Source organism: Prunus avium, chromosome 5 (genome assembly GCF_965620075.1).
Source record: "Prunus avium chromosome 5, drPruAviu1.hap1.1, whole genome shotgun sequence".
NCBI classification, from domain to species: domain Eukaryota; kingdom Viridiplantae; phylum Streptophyta; class Magnoliopsida; order Rosales; family Rosaceae; genus Prunus; species Prunus avium.
In genome coordinates, this window is record NC_142288.1 from 20,426,158 (window position 1) to 20,446,838 (window position 20,681).

General features: G+C 37.0%; 2 protein-coding genes and 2 pseudogenes across 3 annotated transcripts; 3 read left to right on the forward strand and 1 right to left on the reverse strand.

Moving 5' to 3' along the window:
* Positions 1 to 5,899: 5,899 nt before the first annotated feature.
* Positions 5,900 to 6,359, forward strand: LOC110773486 (uncharacterized; annotated as a pseudogene).
* A 502-nt stretch (positions 6,360 to 6,861) lies between these two features.
* Positions 6,862 to 7,950, reverse strand: LOC110773485 (uncharacterized). The gene is made up of 4 exons (XM_088253049.1): positions 7,915 to 7,950; positions 7,287 to 7,391; positions 7,184 to 7,228; positions 6,862 to 7,104 (listed from the first exon to the last, which is right to left on the reverse strand). Exons 1-4 carry the CDS (start codon positions 7,948 to 7,950, stop codon positions 6,862 to 6,864), a joined length of 429 nt encoding a protein of 142 aa, XP_088109175.1.
* A 2,049-nt stretch (positions 7,951 to 9,999) lies between these two features.
* Positions 10,000 to 10,643, forward strand: LOC110773516 (uncharacterized). Its single transcript, XM_021978044.2, has 3 exons — positions 10,000 to 10,114; positions 10,239 to 10,307; positions 10,418 to 10,643. Exons 1-3 carry the CDS (start codon positions 10,058 to 10,060, stop codon positions 10,493 to 10,495), a joined length of 204 nt encoding a protein of 67 aa, XP_021833736.2. The 5' UTR covers positions 10,000 to 10,057; the 3' UTR covers positions 10,496 to 10,643.
* A 563-nt stretch (positions 10,644 to 11,206) lies between these two features.
* LOC110773504 (putative sodium/metabolite cotransporter BASS6, chloroplastic) lies at positions 11,207 to 15,585 on the forward strand (annotated as a pseudogene). Its single transcript, XR_015836081.1, has 5 exons — positions 11,207 to 11,491; positions 14,352 to 14,550; positions 14,636 to 14,894; positions 14,967 to 15,049; positions 15,326 to 15,585. The product of XR_015836081.1 is annotated as a putative sodium/metabolite cotransporter BASS6, chloroplastic (transcript).
* The last annotated feature ends 5,096 nt before the right edge of the window (positions 15,586 to 20,681 follow it).

The window sequence follows — 20,681 nt, forward strand, 5'->3', positions numbered from 1 at the left end:
CTTCGTCAACATGTTATATAAGGAAACCGCGTCAGGTATACTCTGGATATTTTATTTATAAAAAAGCGTATAGTCGTTCAGCTTTAGTGCGGTCATTTTTAAATTTTTAAATTTTTTATAAATAGCATAGCCGCGAGGTTATACTCTTGGTATAGATACTGTGATCTTTTTTTAAATTATTTTTGCCTGATTTTTGTTTATCAATATGAGTAGTTTAGAGAATTATCTATTACTCTTAGGCTATTACTTGAGTCTCTATTATCCCCTTTTGAGTTTTTACTTTTCCAAAATTATTATCTGTATAAAGAATTTAGCATTTTCATATTAAATACTCATACTGTACACATACATACATATTTTTCATGTTTAATGCACTTTTTTTTATTTACAAAATTTTCAATATTACACACAAAATTCACGTATTATACATAAAATACTCACATATTATTGAATAAAAATAAAATATATTTAAATATTTAAATATTTAAATATTAATTATTCACTTAGTAAATAATAATTTAATCATAAGTACTATTTAAAGTAATTAAAAAGAGAAATTTAGATTATGCTATTAATTGGGTATAGCCGAGTGGCTATACTTTAAAAAAAATATATTTACAGAGTATAGCCGCACGCTTCATCTTTTTCAATAAATCGTATGGCCGCGCGGCTATACTCTGGATTTGTTTATATAAAAAGGAGTATAGCCGCGGTTTTACTGGGTTGTTTTTATTTTTTATTTTTATAAATAGTGTAGCCGCGCGGCTATACGTTTCCCCTTTTTTATTATTTATTGATAAGAGTAGTTTAGAGCATATTTTTTTAACAAATTGAAGAAAGAAAATCTAACTTTTGCAGGTCTGATTTTTCAGGGTCCATCTCTGTTATCATTGAAGTTATATAAAAAATAAAAAATAAAAAATAAAAAAACTTCAGGTTTTGAGAGCTTGTGCACATAACATGGGTTAGTGTAAGCTACTTCATAAATGTTTCCTAGCAGTAATATGGTTCTTGATTTTGCTGTTAGAAGTCAAGAAACTTCCAAAACCAAGATGTCATAACATTTGCAAAGTTCATATTGGGAATTTCTTGGCAAATATATTTTGTCTTTTTAAATATTTTTTATTTGAATACTTAATTGCTTATCTGATAGATACTGAAAAGGATGATTGTGCCCACATTTTGCAATCATTTGGATTCCATTACCTTCTTTTCCCCCATAATCAGCCTAACTGGTCTGATATAGGAAAACGCAGGCAGATGCCAAACTTTTTACAACCTGTACTCTTTTTTCCTTTTAAAACCACAATTTAGAAACCATTTCTTGCATATTCTATAGCTATGCTTCAATGGTTGTGCATAATATCTCATGGTAATAATTCACAGCAAAACATTTATGCTTCGAGATAGCATGACAAAAAATTTCCTCATGGTGGCGAGACGAGGAAGCTCTCGGTCCTCATGGAGGTTAAATGCAGTGTGATAGAAAAAAAACAAAGTAATTAAGTAATATCACATACACAGCTTGAATTGTCTGTTAAACATCAATTACCAAACTCTATTTCAAGTCTCAAATTAAACAATCTGATTCGCGCCTAGTAAATTTGTTTCAGAAACCTAATGACTATACATTATAAATGTATGGTCAACTATTCTTTCTTTCTCATACCTTAAGAAAGAGGGTTTCATTCTTTGTGCATGAGGATGCTTACTGGAACAGGAATATTACAGACAAAAAAAAAAATTGAATGTAAATTGCGCTGTTCCTAATGAGAATGTTATTCAGTATTTGCTTGCACAGAAAAAGTTGCTAATACACTAACTGATATCAAATTTGTAGGAATATCCAAAAACAACCCTAAAAGCAACCACATAAATGGAACCTCATCTAATTTGATAGCAGCAGCAACCTTGAACTTCCTAAAATGATTTAATTAAGTTTCTGGTTTCAAGGAAAAGAGGAAACAAAACAACTAACTACAACAGATGATGAACACCAAAATCAGTGAGTACTCAGGCCACTACAACCAGCTTCTGATATTCTTTGCCTGAGATAGTTGCTTCCAGCATCGTCACCCCTAGTTGCTTCCATGATAACTAGGACTGTTCTTTACCTTGACTTTGTCCTATTTCTTTGGCACTAGTCTGTGGTATAAATAACCATGACAATTTGACTTTAATTAGGTGAAGAAGGGCAACAACAGCAACTTGTCTTCCACAGATATTATAACATGTGGACGAAGTACAACCGTGGGATGATCGGTCTGATGCTGACTCAAAGAATCATAAAAAAGGGTGTCATGAATAAATAGCAGGGGCTCCTCGAACCAACTAAAACAAGTCTCTCACTGCTTAAACCAATTTGGTGTGCAACACCATTTGCTTTTCTAGGAATAAATATAACAACAGAACCAGGAACTTGTCGCTGGAGATGCTGAATGTCTTCAATAACGGAGCAGTCTTGCCCTCCTCTCTTTACTGCAGCAACAACGACAAGTGGAGCTTTGATATATATTTTGTACAGTGGTTCTGATTAAGAAGGAAAACGTGACTGCAGATAATGTGGTTCTCAATAAAAACGCGTCCATGCTCTGCAACCTACTACTGAACATGCGGTAGAGGTCGCATACAGCCAAGCAGTAGCAGTTGTTGAGTATTTTCTTACCGTTTATCTTGCCTTGCTTTTTTATACCCTCCATCATGGCCTTCCACTGAAGCTCAGCCACTTGCCCGAAATTCCAATGATTCACATATCTTACGATTTGATTTGGAAGCAAAGCATCCGGTGCAATCTTGGACTTGCCGGCTTTCACCTCCTCCAAATACTTCTCAACCACAGAGTCTTTTGATTCGTAGGCCTCATACAGCTCGTCCACCTTCGTTTCTCAGGCGATCTAGGACAGAGTACTTCAAACTGCAGAATATTCTGATTCAGATAATTACTCTTTGGGTTTCTTTAATCTTCACTCCTCAGCTGAAACCAGAAGCAATTTGAGCAATTTGAGCCTTCAGATGGATCGGTAGTAGCAATTTGAGCCATGGACACATGAAACCAGAAGCAGCTGAGAAAGCATAGACTGCAAAAGAAGCCAAAGGACGCTGAAAGAGGCCATTGTTGTTTCAGACTCTCAGTCAATCGCAGCTTTCGAAAAATCGGAGCTTGAGTTGATAGAGAAGCGAAATGGCTTGACTGCGAGTGCAAGTTCCATACTTCGTGTTCGTGGGGAATATATTTACAGAGTATAGCCGATCGGCTATACTTTTAAAATATTCGAATGTACTTTTGAAAAGCTACTGCAAAATTCGTAAACAAGTGAAGCTACTCAATTACACTAAGCTCATGAACGACACTGACAAATCACTATAGAGCTAACAAGTCACAAGCAAAACCTCTCAAACCAAACAAAAATCCAATCTTTTTCTCAAAATAACAGAGCTAAGGAGAATGAAGAAGCAAATAATGCAGGGGCTCATAATCATGATTAACTACAGAAACTAAGAAAGCATGGAACAAACAGAAACTAAGAAAGCCCCTAGCATTGCACCGAATCCTTGTGAACACATATGATAAAATTTATGGATTTCCAAAGGCATTACCTTATCATAGTCCTTGTTCATTGCTTCCCAAATCATTCTTTTGAACAGTGCCGCCTGCTTGCTGTTAAGGTACCCAACAACCTACAAACCACAAGCATCATGCCTTCCATGTCAAAATTCCAAAAATAAAAAATTGAAGCAACAATCATATACAAATCCAAATCAAAGACAGCACTTTACAGATAAGTCTAGACCAAGCACTATATACCAAGTGGCTATGGAGAAAACTGATGGATCATGGGCAGGGGGTAACTTTCAGTTTCAGGATCACTGCTATTGTCTTTCATTAATTTTTACCCTTTATTTTCAAACATAGAAAATGTGGTTGATTGTCATGAACCAAGAACAAAACTTTTCACAATAACCATGAAAGGATATTCCAAGAACATTGATATGTCGATTAAATTCAAATCATCATTGAGGAATTTGAGCATCTACCTTCTATTCATCAACTTGAGAAAAATGGGCAACCACTGAAAAGCAAGAGCAGTGTTCGAAAAATCGGCCTAGGCGGGTGGCTAGGTGGCTAGGCGGTCGCTAGGCGGGCTCGAGGCGACTAGGCTGTCGCTAGGAAGGCGTGAGGCAGCTAGGTGGTTGCTAGGCGGGAGCGAGGCGGCTAGGCGGTCGCTAGGTAGGCGGGAGGATGCTAGGCGGTCGCTAGGAGGCTAGGCGGTAGCTAGGCGGGTTGGGTCTTTTTTCGTTGCCGAACCCGGAGGACGAAGCAGCTGAAACCAAAGAAAACAAATCGAAGCTTGAGTTGATAGAGAAGCGAAATGGCTTGACTGCGAGTGCAAGTTCCGTACTTCGTGTTCGTCTGGAATATATTTTCAGAGTATAGCCGTTCGGCTATACCTTTAAAATATTCGAACGAACTTTTGAAAACCTACTGCAAAATTCGTAAACAAGAGAAGCTACCCAATTACACTAAGCTCATGAACGACACTGACAAGTCACAAGTCAAAACCTCTCAAACCAAACAAAAATCCAATCTTTTTCTCAAAATAACATTGGTGATGGTTTCAAAATGTGACCTTTTCCCCCAAATCTATCCAAGTCCTTAACAATCTTAATCCCCACAGAATTAGCCGTTGATTGATGGACTTGCAAATGGACTCCAAGGGCAAGTACTGGCAATACTCGGAAACCATCCAAGAGAGCTTTAAGCAAGGGCGGAACCAGGAATTTTTCAACGGGTGGGCTAGCTAAAGTTATTAGCTTAAAATTTAATGATTATTTTTTTTGGTACTTACAATTTCTATAGTCTTTGTAGAAATAAAAGTAAACATTAAATCATATAAACCACACTAGTTCATAGCTCCATAAACTAATTTTCAATAAGTTTTAACACAAACCAAATAGGGTTTAACACCATAGTGGATTGAACGTATAAGGCTTTTTACCTAGATTGACCTTAGTTCCTTCATGCATTCATATCATACATGAAAAAATGTTTTATGTAAAAATATTGACTAAGTATGAAAAATGGGTTTTCGGAATAATCATTTTCTGAAGATAATTTTTGGCGGCTTTTATTCCTCAGACATCAAATAAGAAAACTTGATTTTATGGGATTTTAGTATGAAGTATATATTGACTTAATGAGCCATCATTTTTAGCCTAAATCGTATTTTGTACTAAAACCGTTTTTTCATATTTTGATTTGGTGGGAATTTGATTTTCTAGTATTTTTATTTGAATCCAAATGGGGGGGTACTTCCTTATTTACATTGTAAACTTAAGTAAATGGAGTAATATAAAAATAAATAAAAGTAAAATGTCTTTAATAAAAATAAATAAAAGTAAAATGACAAAGACATTTACTTAAATGTTGAAAGTGGAAATAAGGTAATCTGTACACCGCCACTGACTGGGCTAATATTGAAAATAAGTTAAATATATAAGTTATATTTTTTTTTCCTTAAAAAACCACACTGGGCTACAGCCCACTGTAGCCCTTAGTGTGGTTCCGCCCTTGGCTTTAAGGATAAGAAAGTCTCATCCGTTCCTACCTTTTCTTTTGTGCATAAGTGAGATTAGACCTAGAAAGATACTTGGAATTTGGTAGCATTAGGCTTAATAAGATCTAAAAGTAGCTTCCGCCTCTTTGAATGTTTGATTCATGCATGTTGTAGCTTAAAATCCATGAATTTAAATTTAAATGCATGTTTCCTTCAGAGGCTGAGTTCTGGAGTCTCCTTAGAGGTTTGCAAATGGCTTGGGCTAAGGGTATTAGGACCCTTGATGTTGAACGTGACTCTTTTATATGTTGTTTCTCTGATGGCTAGGCTTCTGGAGAAATGAGGAAACAAGTATGGTGTCAGTGAAGTTCTTGGATAAAGAGGGTGAAATGTCAATCACCATGGATGGGCTACCAGAGAAGTTCTTTGAGCCCTTTATCATGAAAGGCATTCGAGTCGATCTCCCTTGAACCTGGTTGTATTGTTTGCTCCTTCAAAGTACCCCCTCGTTTGCTGAATGGAGGCAATTTTATGCATGGTGGAGCCATAGCAACCCTTGTGGATTTGATAGGGTCAGCTGCAATCCTCACCGTCGGAACTCCCAGCTTTGGAGATTCAGTGGAGATCAACGTTTCATACTTGGATTCTGCTTACCCTAGTGAGGAAGTTGAGGTTGAGGCCAAGGCTTTACGTGTTGGGAAGGTTGTTGGTGTTGCCAGTGTTGAGTTAAGGAAGAAGAAGACAGGCAAAATTATAGCTCAGGGCCGTCGTACCAAGTATCTTGCTCTCGCTAGCAAACTCTGAACAACTTGGAAGCTGGAACCAAGACCCAAGACACAATTCAGTCTATGTTCTATGTAAAGATTTTTCAACATTGAATAAAATTTCTTTTAACTGAATTATATAAATTCACAGTTTGAGATGCAAATCAATGATCAATTGAAATTTTCCTCAGACTTGTATAGAATATTGAGAAGCCTTTTGGCATTGTCAGTGTTGAATTTAGGAAGAAGAAAACAGGGGAAACATTGTTGTCAAACTGGTGCTTCTCCCTACACTCAATAAACTGTGAACAACTTTAAACCAACAATTCAGTGTTCCAATTTACAAATTTTGCTCATGGTTATAGTTCAAGGAGTTTCACATGCAAACAATGCTCAATAGCATCTCTCCTCAGACTGATTCCAATTTGAAAAAGTTGTTAAAAACCAGAAGATTCAATTGCTTAACCTTTAGATCGTAACAAGATACAACTGGTTCATGAAAAAATAATCTAAATCAAGAAAAAAAAAGTTGATTATTTAAGTCATTCTTCAAAATCGCATTCCTCATCATAATTGCATTCATCATCGTAATTGTATCCATTATATTTGTCATTTGCAACATATGAATCGTCATCTTGGCCTTGTCTGGCTTCAGCCTCTTTACTGTAACCATTACTTTCATGCTCAAACTCATCATCACGATTGTTCTTCTCATTTGACAGTTGCATATCACCAAGACTGCCACAATTAGACTTTGTGCCTTCCTCAAATGCAGGTGCATAACCCTGATTTCACACATGAAGAAAAAGCAAAATTGAATAAAGCAAAATTGATTCTAAAATAAGACATATAAAATATGCTTACAAGCTCTTCATTTAATTTATCCAAAGCTTCAGAGTTGATTTTTGACAATCAACATTGCAGGAAAATTTAAGCACCAAAATTCCCATAAACTAGTTTATTATTAACTTACATTCTTAGTATCCGTCACAGTAGAAACTTTGACAGCCTTTTTTGGCTTTTTAGCAGGATCAGTTTTTTTGGCCATTTTGACTCGTTTTCTACTCTTTCCCTGCCAATTTTATAGTTGCATATAGAGGTCAATACATAAGACTCAATGCTGGCAGTAAAACATACACAAATAGTCGAAAGATCAAAAAATAAGTCAAATGCAAATAAGATTGAAGTGAAAACTTTCAACATAGTTATGCAGTGTGTGACTCAAATAACAGCTCAGAACTAGGCAAGAACTCTAAGCCGGATGAGACTTCCAAGCCTGTGCTTCAGATCACAATGCACATATGACATGCAGCAAACATAAACTCAAATACAAGAAACGAGGTCAGTTTTTAAAGTGAAGAATTCCTGCACAATCACATAGCTAAGGAGAATGAAGAGGCAAATAATGCAGGGGCTGATAATCATGATTAACTACATAACCTCAATGATTTTCAATCTAAAGACTCAAAAGCCAAAAATATAGACAACAAATAAAAAGAAACCATGGAACAAACAGAAACTAAGAAAGCCCCAAGCATTGCACCGATTCCTTGTGAACACATATGATAAAATTTATGGATTTCCAAAGGCATTACCTTATCATAGTCCTTGTTCATTGCTTCCCAAATCATTCTTTTGAACAGTGCCGCCTGCTTGCTGTTAAGGTACCCAACAACCTACAAACCACAAGCATCATGCCTTCCATGTCAAAATTCCAAAAATAAAAAATTGAAGCAACAATCATATACAAATCCAAATCAAAGACAGCACTTTACAGATAAGTCTAGACCAAGTACTATATACCAAGTGGCTATGATGGAAGTGATCTTGAAGAAAGCTGATGGATCATGGGCAAGGGGTAACTTTCAGTTTCAGGATCATTGCTATTGTCTTTCATTAATTTTTACCCTTTATTTTCAAACATAGAAAATGTGGTTGATTGTCATGAACCAAGAACAAAACTTTTCACAATAACCACGAAAGGATATTCCAAGAGCATTGATATGTTGATTGAATTCAAATCATCATTGAGGAATTTGAGCATCTACCTTCTATTCATCAACTTGAGAAAAATGGGCGACCACGGAAAAGCAAGAGCAGTGTTCGAAAAATCGGCCTAGGCAGGCGGCTAGGTGGCTAGGCGGTCGCTAGGCGGGCCCGAGGCGGCTAGGCCGTCACTAGGAAGGCGCGAGGCAGCTAGGCGGTTGCTGGGCGGGAGCGAGGCGGCTAGGCGGTTGCTAGGCAGGCGGGAGGATGCTAGGCAGTCGCTAGGCGGCTAGGCGGTAGCTAGGTGGTCGCTAGGCGGGCGGCTAGGCGGGTTGGGTCTTTTTTCGTTGCTGAACCTGGAGGACGAAGAAGCCGAAACCAAAGAAAACAAATCGAAGCTTGAGTTGATAGAGAAGCGAAATGGCTTGACTGCGAGTGCAAGTTCCGTACTTCGTGTTCGGCGGAATATATTTACAGAGTATAGCCGCCCGGCTATACGTTTAAAATATTCGAATGTACTTTTGAAAAGCACTGCAAAATTTGTAAAGAAGAGAAGCTACCCAATTACACTAAGCTCGTGAACGACATTGACAAAATCACTATAGAGCTAACAAGTCACAAGCAAAACCTCTCAAACCAAACAAAAATCCAATCTTTTTCTCAAAATAATGATGATGGTTTCAAAATGTGACCTTTTCCCCCATATCAATCAAAGTCCTTAACAATCTTAATCCCCATAGAATTAGCCGTAGATTGATGGACTTGCAAATGGACTCCAAGGGCAAGTACTGGCAGTATGGGTCAGATTGCTTCACTTTGGCGATCTCATACAAGTGCCTCACAAACAGCTTAAAAGCGACCATGTCTTTGAGTCGACTGCTGCCGGAGTCGACGCCGGTGGCCTTTTTCAAGTACCAGCTGACAGACGGTGACTTTACGGTGAAGTTGTAGGTGTTGTCACAGAGTATAGCCGCGCGGCTATAGGCTATACTCTTTTCACCAAACCACGTGTGCAAGAACCTACAAGTTGGAACCTGCAAAAAAAGTAGAGAAAAAAAAAAACCTCCACCTTAACCCCCAAGTGTACGATGCTTGGCAATAAATATAGTCTTTCAATTTTAGTTTAGTTGCAAACTTGTAAAATTAAAGAAACTACGAGTTTTAATTGGTTGAGTAATAAAACTAATTAAATTGATATCCTAGTCGTAGTAGGAGCCGTACATAACCAACATGGATCATCATTATAAAGGGAAAGGCAATTAATTAAAACAGAACCACGAAACACATGCTGCTGCAATTATAATTAATAGTAGATTGAGCTTAGACCCATAAAATTCATTTTAAATTCCTTTAGTTTTCTATTTAAAATACCCAATTTTTTAAAATAATACCCGATGACTAGGATCCAACTAAGCAAGTTACGTAATATAACTTACAATCTGATTTATTGTATTTTTCAGATTCCAAAACTACCCTTATTTATAAGTTATTGTGTTATGGGGAGGTGTAACTAATGACACACGTTAAAATCTGAATGTGTTATGGGGGGTGTAACTAATAACTTAATCAAAAGCAGCCCTGGTCTACAGGCTTAACTTATCCGTGGCTTCACACTCGTCAAGCAATGGATTGGTTTGAAAATGCTATAAATCTCCCTCACTAGCATGAACATTTCATCCAACAATTGAGTTTTCAACCTCAAAGTGATATTGTGTGTTTGTGCAGAGTAAAAAAGCAAATTTACTTATCAATATGAACCAATCCCAGAATATCAGCCACCAAGCCGGCCAGGCCAAGGGCCAGGCTGAGGTTAGTCTTGAAAAATCTGTTGTTTTTTTTTTTTAATACAAGCGATAGTCTTGAAAAACTCTTAGCTTTAATCCAATATATATATATATATATAGGGTGGTTGATGATTACAATTTTGATGCAGGAGAAGGCTAGTGGCATGATGGACCAGATGAGCAATGCTGCCCAATCTGCCAAGGAATCATGCCAAGGGGTTAGAAATTTGTTTGTTTGTTTTTTTAATTAAGAATTTTTATATTAATTAATATATGCACCACATTTGTTTGTGCATGTTGTTAATAGCTTGTGTGTTTTGCTTTGCAGGCTGGTCAGCAGATGAAGGACAAGGCACAGGGAGCAGCTGATTCTGTCAAAGATGCAGTTGGAGCCAACAAAAATTAAGCTGATCTCATCCCAAACTAGTTTTGGTGTTCCCGTTTTCTGTTTTTGTTTGGTTGATCTTTCTTGACTTGTCCAAATCCATTTAAATATTTTAAAATTCCGATAAGATTTATAAAATAAAATAACATTGTAGGTGTTTACCTTTGAATTTTTTGGACCGTTTAATGGTTATGTATTTACTTTACAAAATTTTTGGATCTTTGGATTAAATGCTATGGGGATATGAAAAAGAAAAAAGGGGCCGGGTGGATTTTTTTAGGTAATTTTTCGGACACTTTAGCAGCTTAGCTAAAGGTCAATGAATCTGGACCTTCCATTTTGAATGGAGATAAAATCTCAGCCCTTCGGGGACCCGCAGAACAGCAGCTGGCGAGCGAGTGACAGCCAAGTCGCGCGTGAAGGGCAAGTGGCTCTTACACAATTTAATTTTCTGAAGCTTAATTTTGCGGGCCTGGGCTTATTTGACATTGGCCCATTGGCCCAACATCTTATTTCCTAGCTAGTCCTAATGGGATTAGGATTATTTTTCCCACTCCCACAAGGAGTTCACCAACAAATATGAAAGGAAACACAGCCCAAGATCAAATACCACCACACGCACAGACAGCAACCAATTCTTGGGCAGAAAGCTTCCCATTTCCCTCGCTCTCTTCTCTTCTATCTCTGGTAGTCGTCGGCAACATGTTGAGTAAGAGGTGCAGGCTTTCGTCGATGCCCGGCAACCGCCATGACCACGAGAGGGTCATGAAAGAGTACCAAGCTATGAAAGAGGAGATCAAGGCCAGGGCACTCAAGAAAGAGTGGGAGTTACTGATAAAGGATTACAACGTTTGCGTTTCTGCTGGTCTTGTCCAACTCCAGTATGCTCTGCAAAAACTCTTCCGCGTTCGGGATGGGATAATTACCACTATGTCCCCTGCAAGCTTGAATTGTGTTTTTGGGCCGATGGATGACGCCTCAATTGTGCAATTGGTCGAGGGCATTGGAGAAGTTGGCGTTTGATCTACAACTCATAGCCAGGTTTTCATAGGAAGAAAGATGATATTGTAAGACAATTATCATTGTCATTACCTTCATTTTATTCTCTGTTATCACATATACTCTATGAATATATATCTTGTATTCTTCTTTCACAACTTCAAAATTGATTCATCATGTTTGTCCGTTACATCGTTAGAACTTGCACAATTCTTTTTATTATTTTTTATTTCGAAAATATGCTTGATTTAAAATGAAAGAAATACTATAAGATCACAAAAATCATCGTCTACGACGGTCCATTTGTAATCCGAACTTGAAATCAAGGAATGCCCAATAAATTTGTGAAGTTTTTGTAAATTCATTGTCATAAAATTTTGGAGTTTTTTTAAGGGTAAAACTCTATTTGGTGTCAGTCCTAATAAAAAATCAGCGACAATAATACTGATATTTTACTTGATTGAAAAGTTAATCAAGGGCATATTTTTTGGTCTAATTTTTTATTTTTATTTTTTGTTCTTATAGCTTGGTTCATTTTTCATGTAAATCCTCATTATTTCAAATTTTGAAATTTTATTTATCTAGTTTGTTCTATATTAGCAATCAAGCCTACAATACTAACTTTGTTATACAAAAAATTGACGAAATTCTTCCATTCTAGGTTGATTGCAATTTGCAATGCTTTGGAAAGACAAAAGTATCCTCACATATGGTCGTTACATATTGCTATGTCGAATTTCATTTATTAATTTGACAAAGTTTATGATTTCGACTTGAGAGCAAACCAAATAGAACTACAAGGCTAAATTTTGTAAAAATTAAAATAACATAGACCAAAATAGAAAATAACATAAAATACCCACACAAAATAGAAAGATTAGCCTTGTTATTTTCTATTTTGTGTGTAATATTGAAAATTTTGTAAATAAAAAAAAAGTGCATTAAACATGAAAAATATGTACGTACGTGTACAATATGAGTATTAAACATGAAAATGTTAAATTCTTTATACGAATAATAATTCTGGAAAAGTAAAAACTCAAAATGAGACAATAGAGACTCAAGTAATGGCCTAATAGCAATAGATAATACTCTAAACTACTCATATTGATAAACAAAAATCGGGGAAAAATAATTTTAAAAAAAGATCACAGTATCTATACCAAGAGTATAGCCTCGCGCCTTTGAAATTTATAAAAAAATAAACCATTTAAAAACCACCGCACTAAAGCCGGACGGCTATACACTTTTTTATAAATAAAATATCCAGAGTATACCTGATGCGGTTTCCTTATTTAACAATTCGATCTTATATCAACAATGACAATTATATGTTTCGGTGTTTTGAATTTTGAATGGGAGAAAAAAAAATTTGAACTCCTTAAAACAGTAGGAATTCTCATATCTTTTGATATAAAAAATTAAAATTAAAAAAAAAAAATCAACAATGAAAATTAAGTTTGGGTTGTAGTTTGTTCACGACTTCGATTTTGAATTTGATTAGGAGATGTTATGAAATCAAAGATTTCGGCAATCCAAGTCTTTCTATGAGAAGTAAAGTTCAAAGGGTGGTTTTCCCTGATAGTTGAACAATGAAATTATGATAGTTGAACAATGAAATTATAATGATGTCTGAATTGGCTTAAGTTGAAATTTGAATTTCAAATAAAATGATAATGATGTCACGCGCATTGCGGATATCATGGAATATGAACACCCAAATCACTTGGGAGCACACCAAAGACTAAGTTCAATCCAATTTACACATCATTGGTTGGTTGGTTTAAGTCCTTCAATAACATCATGTTTGCAAGGATTCACTCACAACACATTCCAATCAAGCTATATATAGCAACATGATTTACTCCACTCAACGTCTGCATGAAACAAATGAGAGCATGGCATGCACGTGACTTCTTCTCCACTCAACGTCTTCTCCATGCAGACCACACACTACTCACTATTAGTATCATAATTTACTCCATCAATTTCCATGAACGAACGAAGCACATAGAGATTGTCACTATTAGTGGCAACCGCCATGACCACGAGAGGGTCATGAAAGAGTACCAAGCTATGAAAGAGGAGATCAAGGCCAGGGCACTCAAGAAAGAGTGGGAGTTACTGATAAAGGATACCTTTGCGTTTCTGCTGGTCTTGTCCAACTCCAGTATGCTCTGCAAAAACTCTTCCGCGTTCGGGATGGGATAATTACCACGCTGTCCCCTGCGAGCTTGAATTGTGTTTTTGGGACGATGGATGACGCCTCAATTGTGCAATTGGTCGAGGGCATTGGAGAAGTTGGCGTTTGATCTACAACTCATAGCCAGGTTTTCATAGGAAGACCTGTGATGATTTAAGTACTAGTGCATTCCTAATTAAGTTTGTCCAATTTGGAGATATTTTAATTCCCTTGTCATCCTTTCCTACTTGTATTTTGGTCGATTGGGCTCTTTATCAATTTCTTTAATTTGTATTGTCCATTTGGACACATTTCTCTCTCCTTTAATAAAAGTTTTTTCGGCCCTTTTACAATTTCAGCATTTTGTTCGTTCAGTTCTTACATCATGCAAGGGGAATTTTAAAGTCCTTAATCAATCTAGGCATAAAAAAAGAATTAATCACGGCCAGTTCTCTACTTAGAGCGCAATGGGTTGAAAAAGAGATTTCATAATGCACAAGACTTCTATTACAATTTTATATGAATTACCTCTTTTTATTGGGCTTAACAATACTAATTGCAGCATGCTTGTGCAAACACATCATACAAAACACATACCAACCCACTAAAGGGCTTTGAATATTTAAAATCATTCATGTAATTTAGATTAGATTAATGTATAATATGTATAAAAAAAAACAATAAATCAATACAAAGCCACACTTTTTGGACCCGCCAATGGCTCCTCTAAGCATTGTCATGACATCACTGTCTACCATGCTACTGCAGTATTTATCACACCACTCTTATCACTCTTGCTCATCGGAAAGAGACTGCCTGTTGATGTAAAGGGAATGGTGTCCAGCATTCTGCAGATAGTAGTTACACCAGTTGCTGCAGGCTTGCTTTTGAACCGGTGATACACCAACTCTGAATAACATTCTTTTAGCCCAATGTTCACTTGTAGAGATTCTGACTTGTCTTATGTAATTCGCCTTCAGGTTCTTTCCCCGAATATGTGATGCTATTCGGCCATTTTTGCCTCCGTTATCTGTATTAGTTACAGCTTGCTGTGTTGGAGCACCACTCCACTTGCCATTAACATTGAGTCTGTTATGTCTCCTTTTGGACTAACCATTTTATTGCTTATTATCGCATTTCATTTGACCGCTTTTGTAGCTGGGTATTTCCTTACTGGCATGGTCTTTCATAAGACACCTGATGTCAAAGCACTACAAAGAACACTATCCTATGAGACAGGTTCCTCCTTGGCCTTATCAGTACATAATTCTATAGGAATTTATGAAACTAACAAATTTTTCACTTTTGCAGGAATGCAAAGCAGTCTTCTGGCCCTTGCCCTTGCAAACAGATTTTTCCAAGATCCACTTGTTGGAGTGCCTCCGGCCATCTCTGTGAGTCAATGTCTTGGCTTAAAAACCTTTGTTTTTTTCTTTTCACCAATTCATTATTGGCTAAGATGACTTGGAACTCTTCTACAGTTTGGAGAGATCATTGTTTCAAATTTACATATTGCTTTGTTCCAAGCAATACGCACACATTTTGTCTTTCACCCTGCTAATGTCTTTCAATATGCACACATATTGACCCCAAAAAGATAAGGTTACTTTGTGTTTTGTTGCACCGGGTGTATTATTGACATGTTCACTGTTTTTAACTGTGATCTGCAGACTGTAATCATGTCTTTGATGGGCTTCTCTCTTGTTATGGTTTGGGCCAAAAGGAAAGAATAACTAGACAAAATAGATCTCAAATTCTTTGAAGTTGGCTCAGTGGTTCTTGATGGCTTGCATATTAATGAAGTGCACTCAAGCATGATTGAAGAGTATTTTTGTTTTTCTTTAGTGTTTTTTTAATAATTGTACACTTTTAATTTCTAGTGCTAAGATTTGTGTATCAACTCATTTTGTAATTTGTATATTATGCCTAGGGCAGTAATTATGGAAAATATTCATAAATTTTGCAATTATTTAAATTAAAGATTAACATCCCCATTGTTGTTTTTGTAGATCCTTTTCTTTTGTTTATGTGGAAGCTCATATACAACAACTTTATATATGAGAGAAAAAAAAAAATTACAGATCTGAAGCGGATAACTGAGTCGAATCGGAGAGCGAGCGTGAATCTGAAGGTGTAGGCAGACGAATTAATTAACCGATTGACACAAGGGCGTATTAGCCTAATTGTATAAGGTTTTCTTTTTAATAAATAAAAAAAGTCGATAGAAACCTAATCTGAAGCGGAAACTAATACTGATTGAGTAATGAAATTGATTTCTTTTCCAAGAATAAACGAAAAATATGAAACTAACAATCCTAATCCTAGTCAGATTGATACATGGATCACCAATATATAAAAGGTAGAAGACCAAAAAGAGTAACATCACCTCAAAGTGAATAAAATATTTTCAACACATAGCTCTTCTCTCTTTCTGACCTAAACATGCAGGCTTTCAATCTCAACTCCAACGACCATGACTATAGTGTCGTTGTGATGGTAGAAAACAGAGGCTTCCCAGATGATCAATCCCTTGTGAAATTTCCTCAAGTCTCAATTGCTTGGAATGTCTTCAAGAGCTACCATGTTATTCAAGATGGTACCGGCACCACCACCCGATCGAGAAATCCGATCATAGACCCCGACACAACACCCAAATTTAATGCTCTACAATCGTTACCGTCACATGAAATTATATCCAATATGTTACATGAGATACACATCTCATTCCCATTAGACAGGCTACGCTGGAAACCGAGTCGTTTTGTGAAGGACACCGAGCCGTTGAACAGCGTTGACGACACGATCAACAACATACGACGGGCCATTGATGGGATGGTTAGTGCAGGACAACGTAAGAAGCTGGACGTGATTGTCACGGTTGACAAGCGGATTAAGATCTCACAGCAACAATATGATGCAATGGTTGCAAGGAGGGAGGTTAAACGTATGTTAACGGAGTTCCGTTCTATGCTTTCAAGTGAAGGTTTGCTACGCGACCAAGCTACGAGTAGTGTTTACGCTTTAAGGTGTCGATGGGCTCGGTCGCATTTGAATGAAATAAGGTCACATGCAGCCGCTGTAGGGCTGCTAAATAATATTAATGTCAATTTTAATTCTGAAGGAAGTTTGGATGTTAATGAAATATTGATAGAAATGGGGATGTTGATGGCGGTGCTCTCAGATGACCATCAACCAAAGCCTGCAACCAAAGCTTCGGTTGAGGAATTAGCAAAGTTAATCAAAATTGATGGAGTAAATTATGGTACTAATAGTGAGTGCTGTGTGGTCTGCTTGGAGAAGATGTTGAGTGGGGAAGAAGTCACGTGCATGCCATGCTCTCATTTGTTTCATGCAGGCTGTGTCGTTCAATGGTTGAAGTTGCATCAGACGTGCCCTGTCTGTAGGTTCAAGTTGCCGACTGATTGGTGGAGGTTCATAGGTTTAAGCATCAAAATTGGAAAATTATAATCTTTTGTGTAATTTTTATGAAGAGTAAGTATATATAGGGTTTAGTCATTAGCATGGGTGTTGCTCTTTCTTACTCCGGGGTTTTATCCTTTGTGGTTTTCCGTTGGAAGGTTTTAACAAGGCCACCGTTAACATGCTCATTCTTACTATGTAATGTTCTCTTTGGGTTAAATGCAATACTATTTTCTCTATAAAAAAAAAAAAGTATATATAGGTTGTAGGAAAAAGGTTTAAATGAAACAATAAATTGTAATATGGGATTGGGTTTCTATTCTACTTGTATGTTTCATATGTTTATAATTTATTTATGTAATAAAAGTACGCAACCAAAAAAATAAAATAAAAAAGAAGTAATTGGATTATTCTAATTTATTTGCGGGCCTGGGCCTTGGCCTTTTGAAATTGGCCCAAAATCTTATTTCCCATTCCTATTCCTACAAGGACTTGGTCAAATGTTATATAAGGAAACCGAGCCGAAGCAGAAACACCACATCTCGCAGACGAGTACACCCATTCTTGAGCAGAAAGCTTCCCATCTCTCTCCAGTCGTCGTCGTCAACATGATGAGTAAGAGGTGCAGGCTTTCTTCGATACCCGGCAACCGCCATGACCACGAGAGGGTTATGAAAGAGTACCAAGCTATGAAAGAGGAGATCAAGGCCAGGGCACTCAAGGAAGAGTGGGACTTACTGATAAAGGATTACAACGCCTGCGTTTCTGCTGGTCTTGTCCAACTGCCATATGCTCTGCAAAAACTCTTCCGCGTTCGGGATGGGATAATTACCACTCTGTCCCCTGCAAGCTTGAATTGTGTTTTTGGGCCGATGGATGACGCCTCAATTGTGCAATTGGTCGAGGGCATTGGAGAAGTTGGCGTTTGATCTACAACTCATAGCCAGGTTTTCATAGGAAGAAGGATGATATTGTAAGACAATTATCATTGTCATTACCTTCATTTTATTCTCTGTTATCACATATATTCTATGAATATATATCTTGTATTCTTCTTTCACAACTTCAAAATTGATTCATCATGTTTGTCCGTTACATCATTAGAACTTGCACAATTCTTTTTATTATTTTTTATTTCGAAAATATGATTGATTTAAAATGAAAGAAATACCATAAGATCACGAAAATCATCGTCTACGACGGTCCATTTGTAATCCGAACTTGAAATCAAGGAATGCCCAATAAATTTGTGAAGTTTTTGTAAATTCATTGTCGTAAAATTTTGGAGTTTTTTCAAGGGTAAAACTCTATTTGTTGTCAGTCCAAATAAAAAATCAGCGACAATACTGATATTTTACTTGATTGAAAAGTTAATCAAGGGCATATTTTTTGGTCTAATTTTTTATTTTTATTTTTTGTTCTTGTAGCTTGGTTCATTTTTCATGTAAATCCTCATTATTTCAAATTTTGAAATTTTATTTATCTAGTTTGTTCTATTAGTATTAGCAATCAAGTCCTACAATACTAACTTTGTTATACAAAAAATTGACGAAATTCTTCCATTCTAGGTTGATTGCAATTTGCAAATGCTTTGGAAAGACAAAAGTATCCTCACATATGGTCGTTACATATTGCTATGTCGAATTTCATTTATTAATTTGACGAAGTTTATGATTTCGACTTGAGAGCAAACCAAATATAACTACAAGGCTAAATTTTGTAAAAATTAAAATAACATAGACCAAAATAGAAAATAAGTTAAACTCCAAAGACAAACAATATAATTCCACCTAATCTTTTCATCTTTTAGTTACGCCTTGTAAAACTCAAGAGATCTACAAGTTTCAATTGGTAGGGGCCAAAACGGAAATCACACTCTTTTTACTTACTAGGAATGGGGGAAGCCATGAATTGGAGAATTTAGATAATGAAATCAAGGTATTGGAATCGGATCAACTACTCTCCCCTACTTGATCCCATTCCCAATTTTGAGGGTATTTAATTAGGATTTTTAAGGTGGAACTCACATAATTTTTTTATTCCTTATGTGTTAGTAAATGCGAAAAAGACATGAATTGGAACTCGCATAAAGCTCCACAACTTGGAACCCATTTACATGTATTCAGCCACACAAAAAAAACTCTCAACAAGACAAAATAGATGCCCAACCCAAACACAAAGCTATTGAAATTTGTATTTCCCCCCCCCCCCCCCAAAAAAAAACTATTGAAATTTCTGTCACACTCTTTTTTTTAGTAAGATAATAATTACTTAATACCAGTGTATGATGCTGGGCAATAACCATCCTTTTTCAAGTTTAGTTTGGTAAGGACCAAAACGGAAATCAGTCATTGAGTAAAATTAAAGAAGTTTAGTATCCTAGTCGTAGTAGGAGTAGTAGATGGATCATCATTACAAAGGGAAAGGTCATTAAAACAGAACCACACGACAATAAACCTTTTACATCTCTTATAATGTTTACGTGCGAGAAACCCCGTTCCTTATAGTTTAGATTATCGTTTCCCTTGTACTTCTTTTTAAAAAATTGCAGGTTTTCATTCCCAGAAGAAGATACGTCCCTGAATATAGTGTATTTGTGAAGGTAGAGAACAGAGGTTTCCCGGATCATGAGTCGCTTTCGATTCCTCACTCTCAGGTTTCAATTGCACGGAAGTTCATCAGAAGCCACCGTTCTTCTTCGGACACCAACACGGACACAAGGCGGATTATAGACGTCAATACATGGTACGAATCTAATGAGAAGTACCCATTCGAGTTATTCACATCCAATAATACCTGCAATATTATATCAAACATGCTATCTCGCATAGAGATCCCATTCCCACTAGATAGGCTACGCTGGGGAAAGCGTTACATTGGAAACACAGAGCCATTAGAGGACGTTGAAGCTATGACAAGGAAAATAGTGCTTGAATATTGAGATCAACGCCGTCACTGCATTCTCAATTCAATCATTGCGTACACATCACATAACTTATTTATACTATACCTGAAAGATGGCTAGTACCTTCAGATGGATCGGTAGTAGCAACTTGAGCCATGGACACATGAAACCAGAAGCAGCTGAGAAAGCATAGACTGCAAAAGAAGCCAAAGGACGCTGAAAGAGGCCATTGTTGTTTCAGACTCTCAGTCAATCGCAGTGTTCGAAAAATCGGCCTAGGCGGAAGGCTAGGGGGCTAGGCGGGCTCGAGGCGGCTAGGCTGTAGCTAGGAAGGCGCGAGGCAGCTAGGCGGTTGCTAGGCGGGCGCGAGGAGGCTAGGCGGTAGCTAGGCGGCTAGGCGGGCACTAGGCAACTACGCAGTAGCTAGGCGGGTTGGGTCTTTTTTCATTGCCGAACTCGGAGGACGAAGCAGCCGAAACCAAAGAAAACAAATTGAAGCTTGAGTTGATAGAGAAGCGAAATGGCTTGACTGCGAGTGGAAGCTTCGTGTTTGTCCGGAATATATTTACAGAGTATAGCCGCTCGGCTATACCTTTAAAATATTCTAATGTACTTTTGAAAAGCTACTGCAAAATTCGTAAACAAGAGAAGCTACCCAATTACACTAAGCTCATGAACAACATTGGCAAAACCTCTCAAAC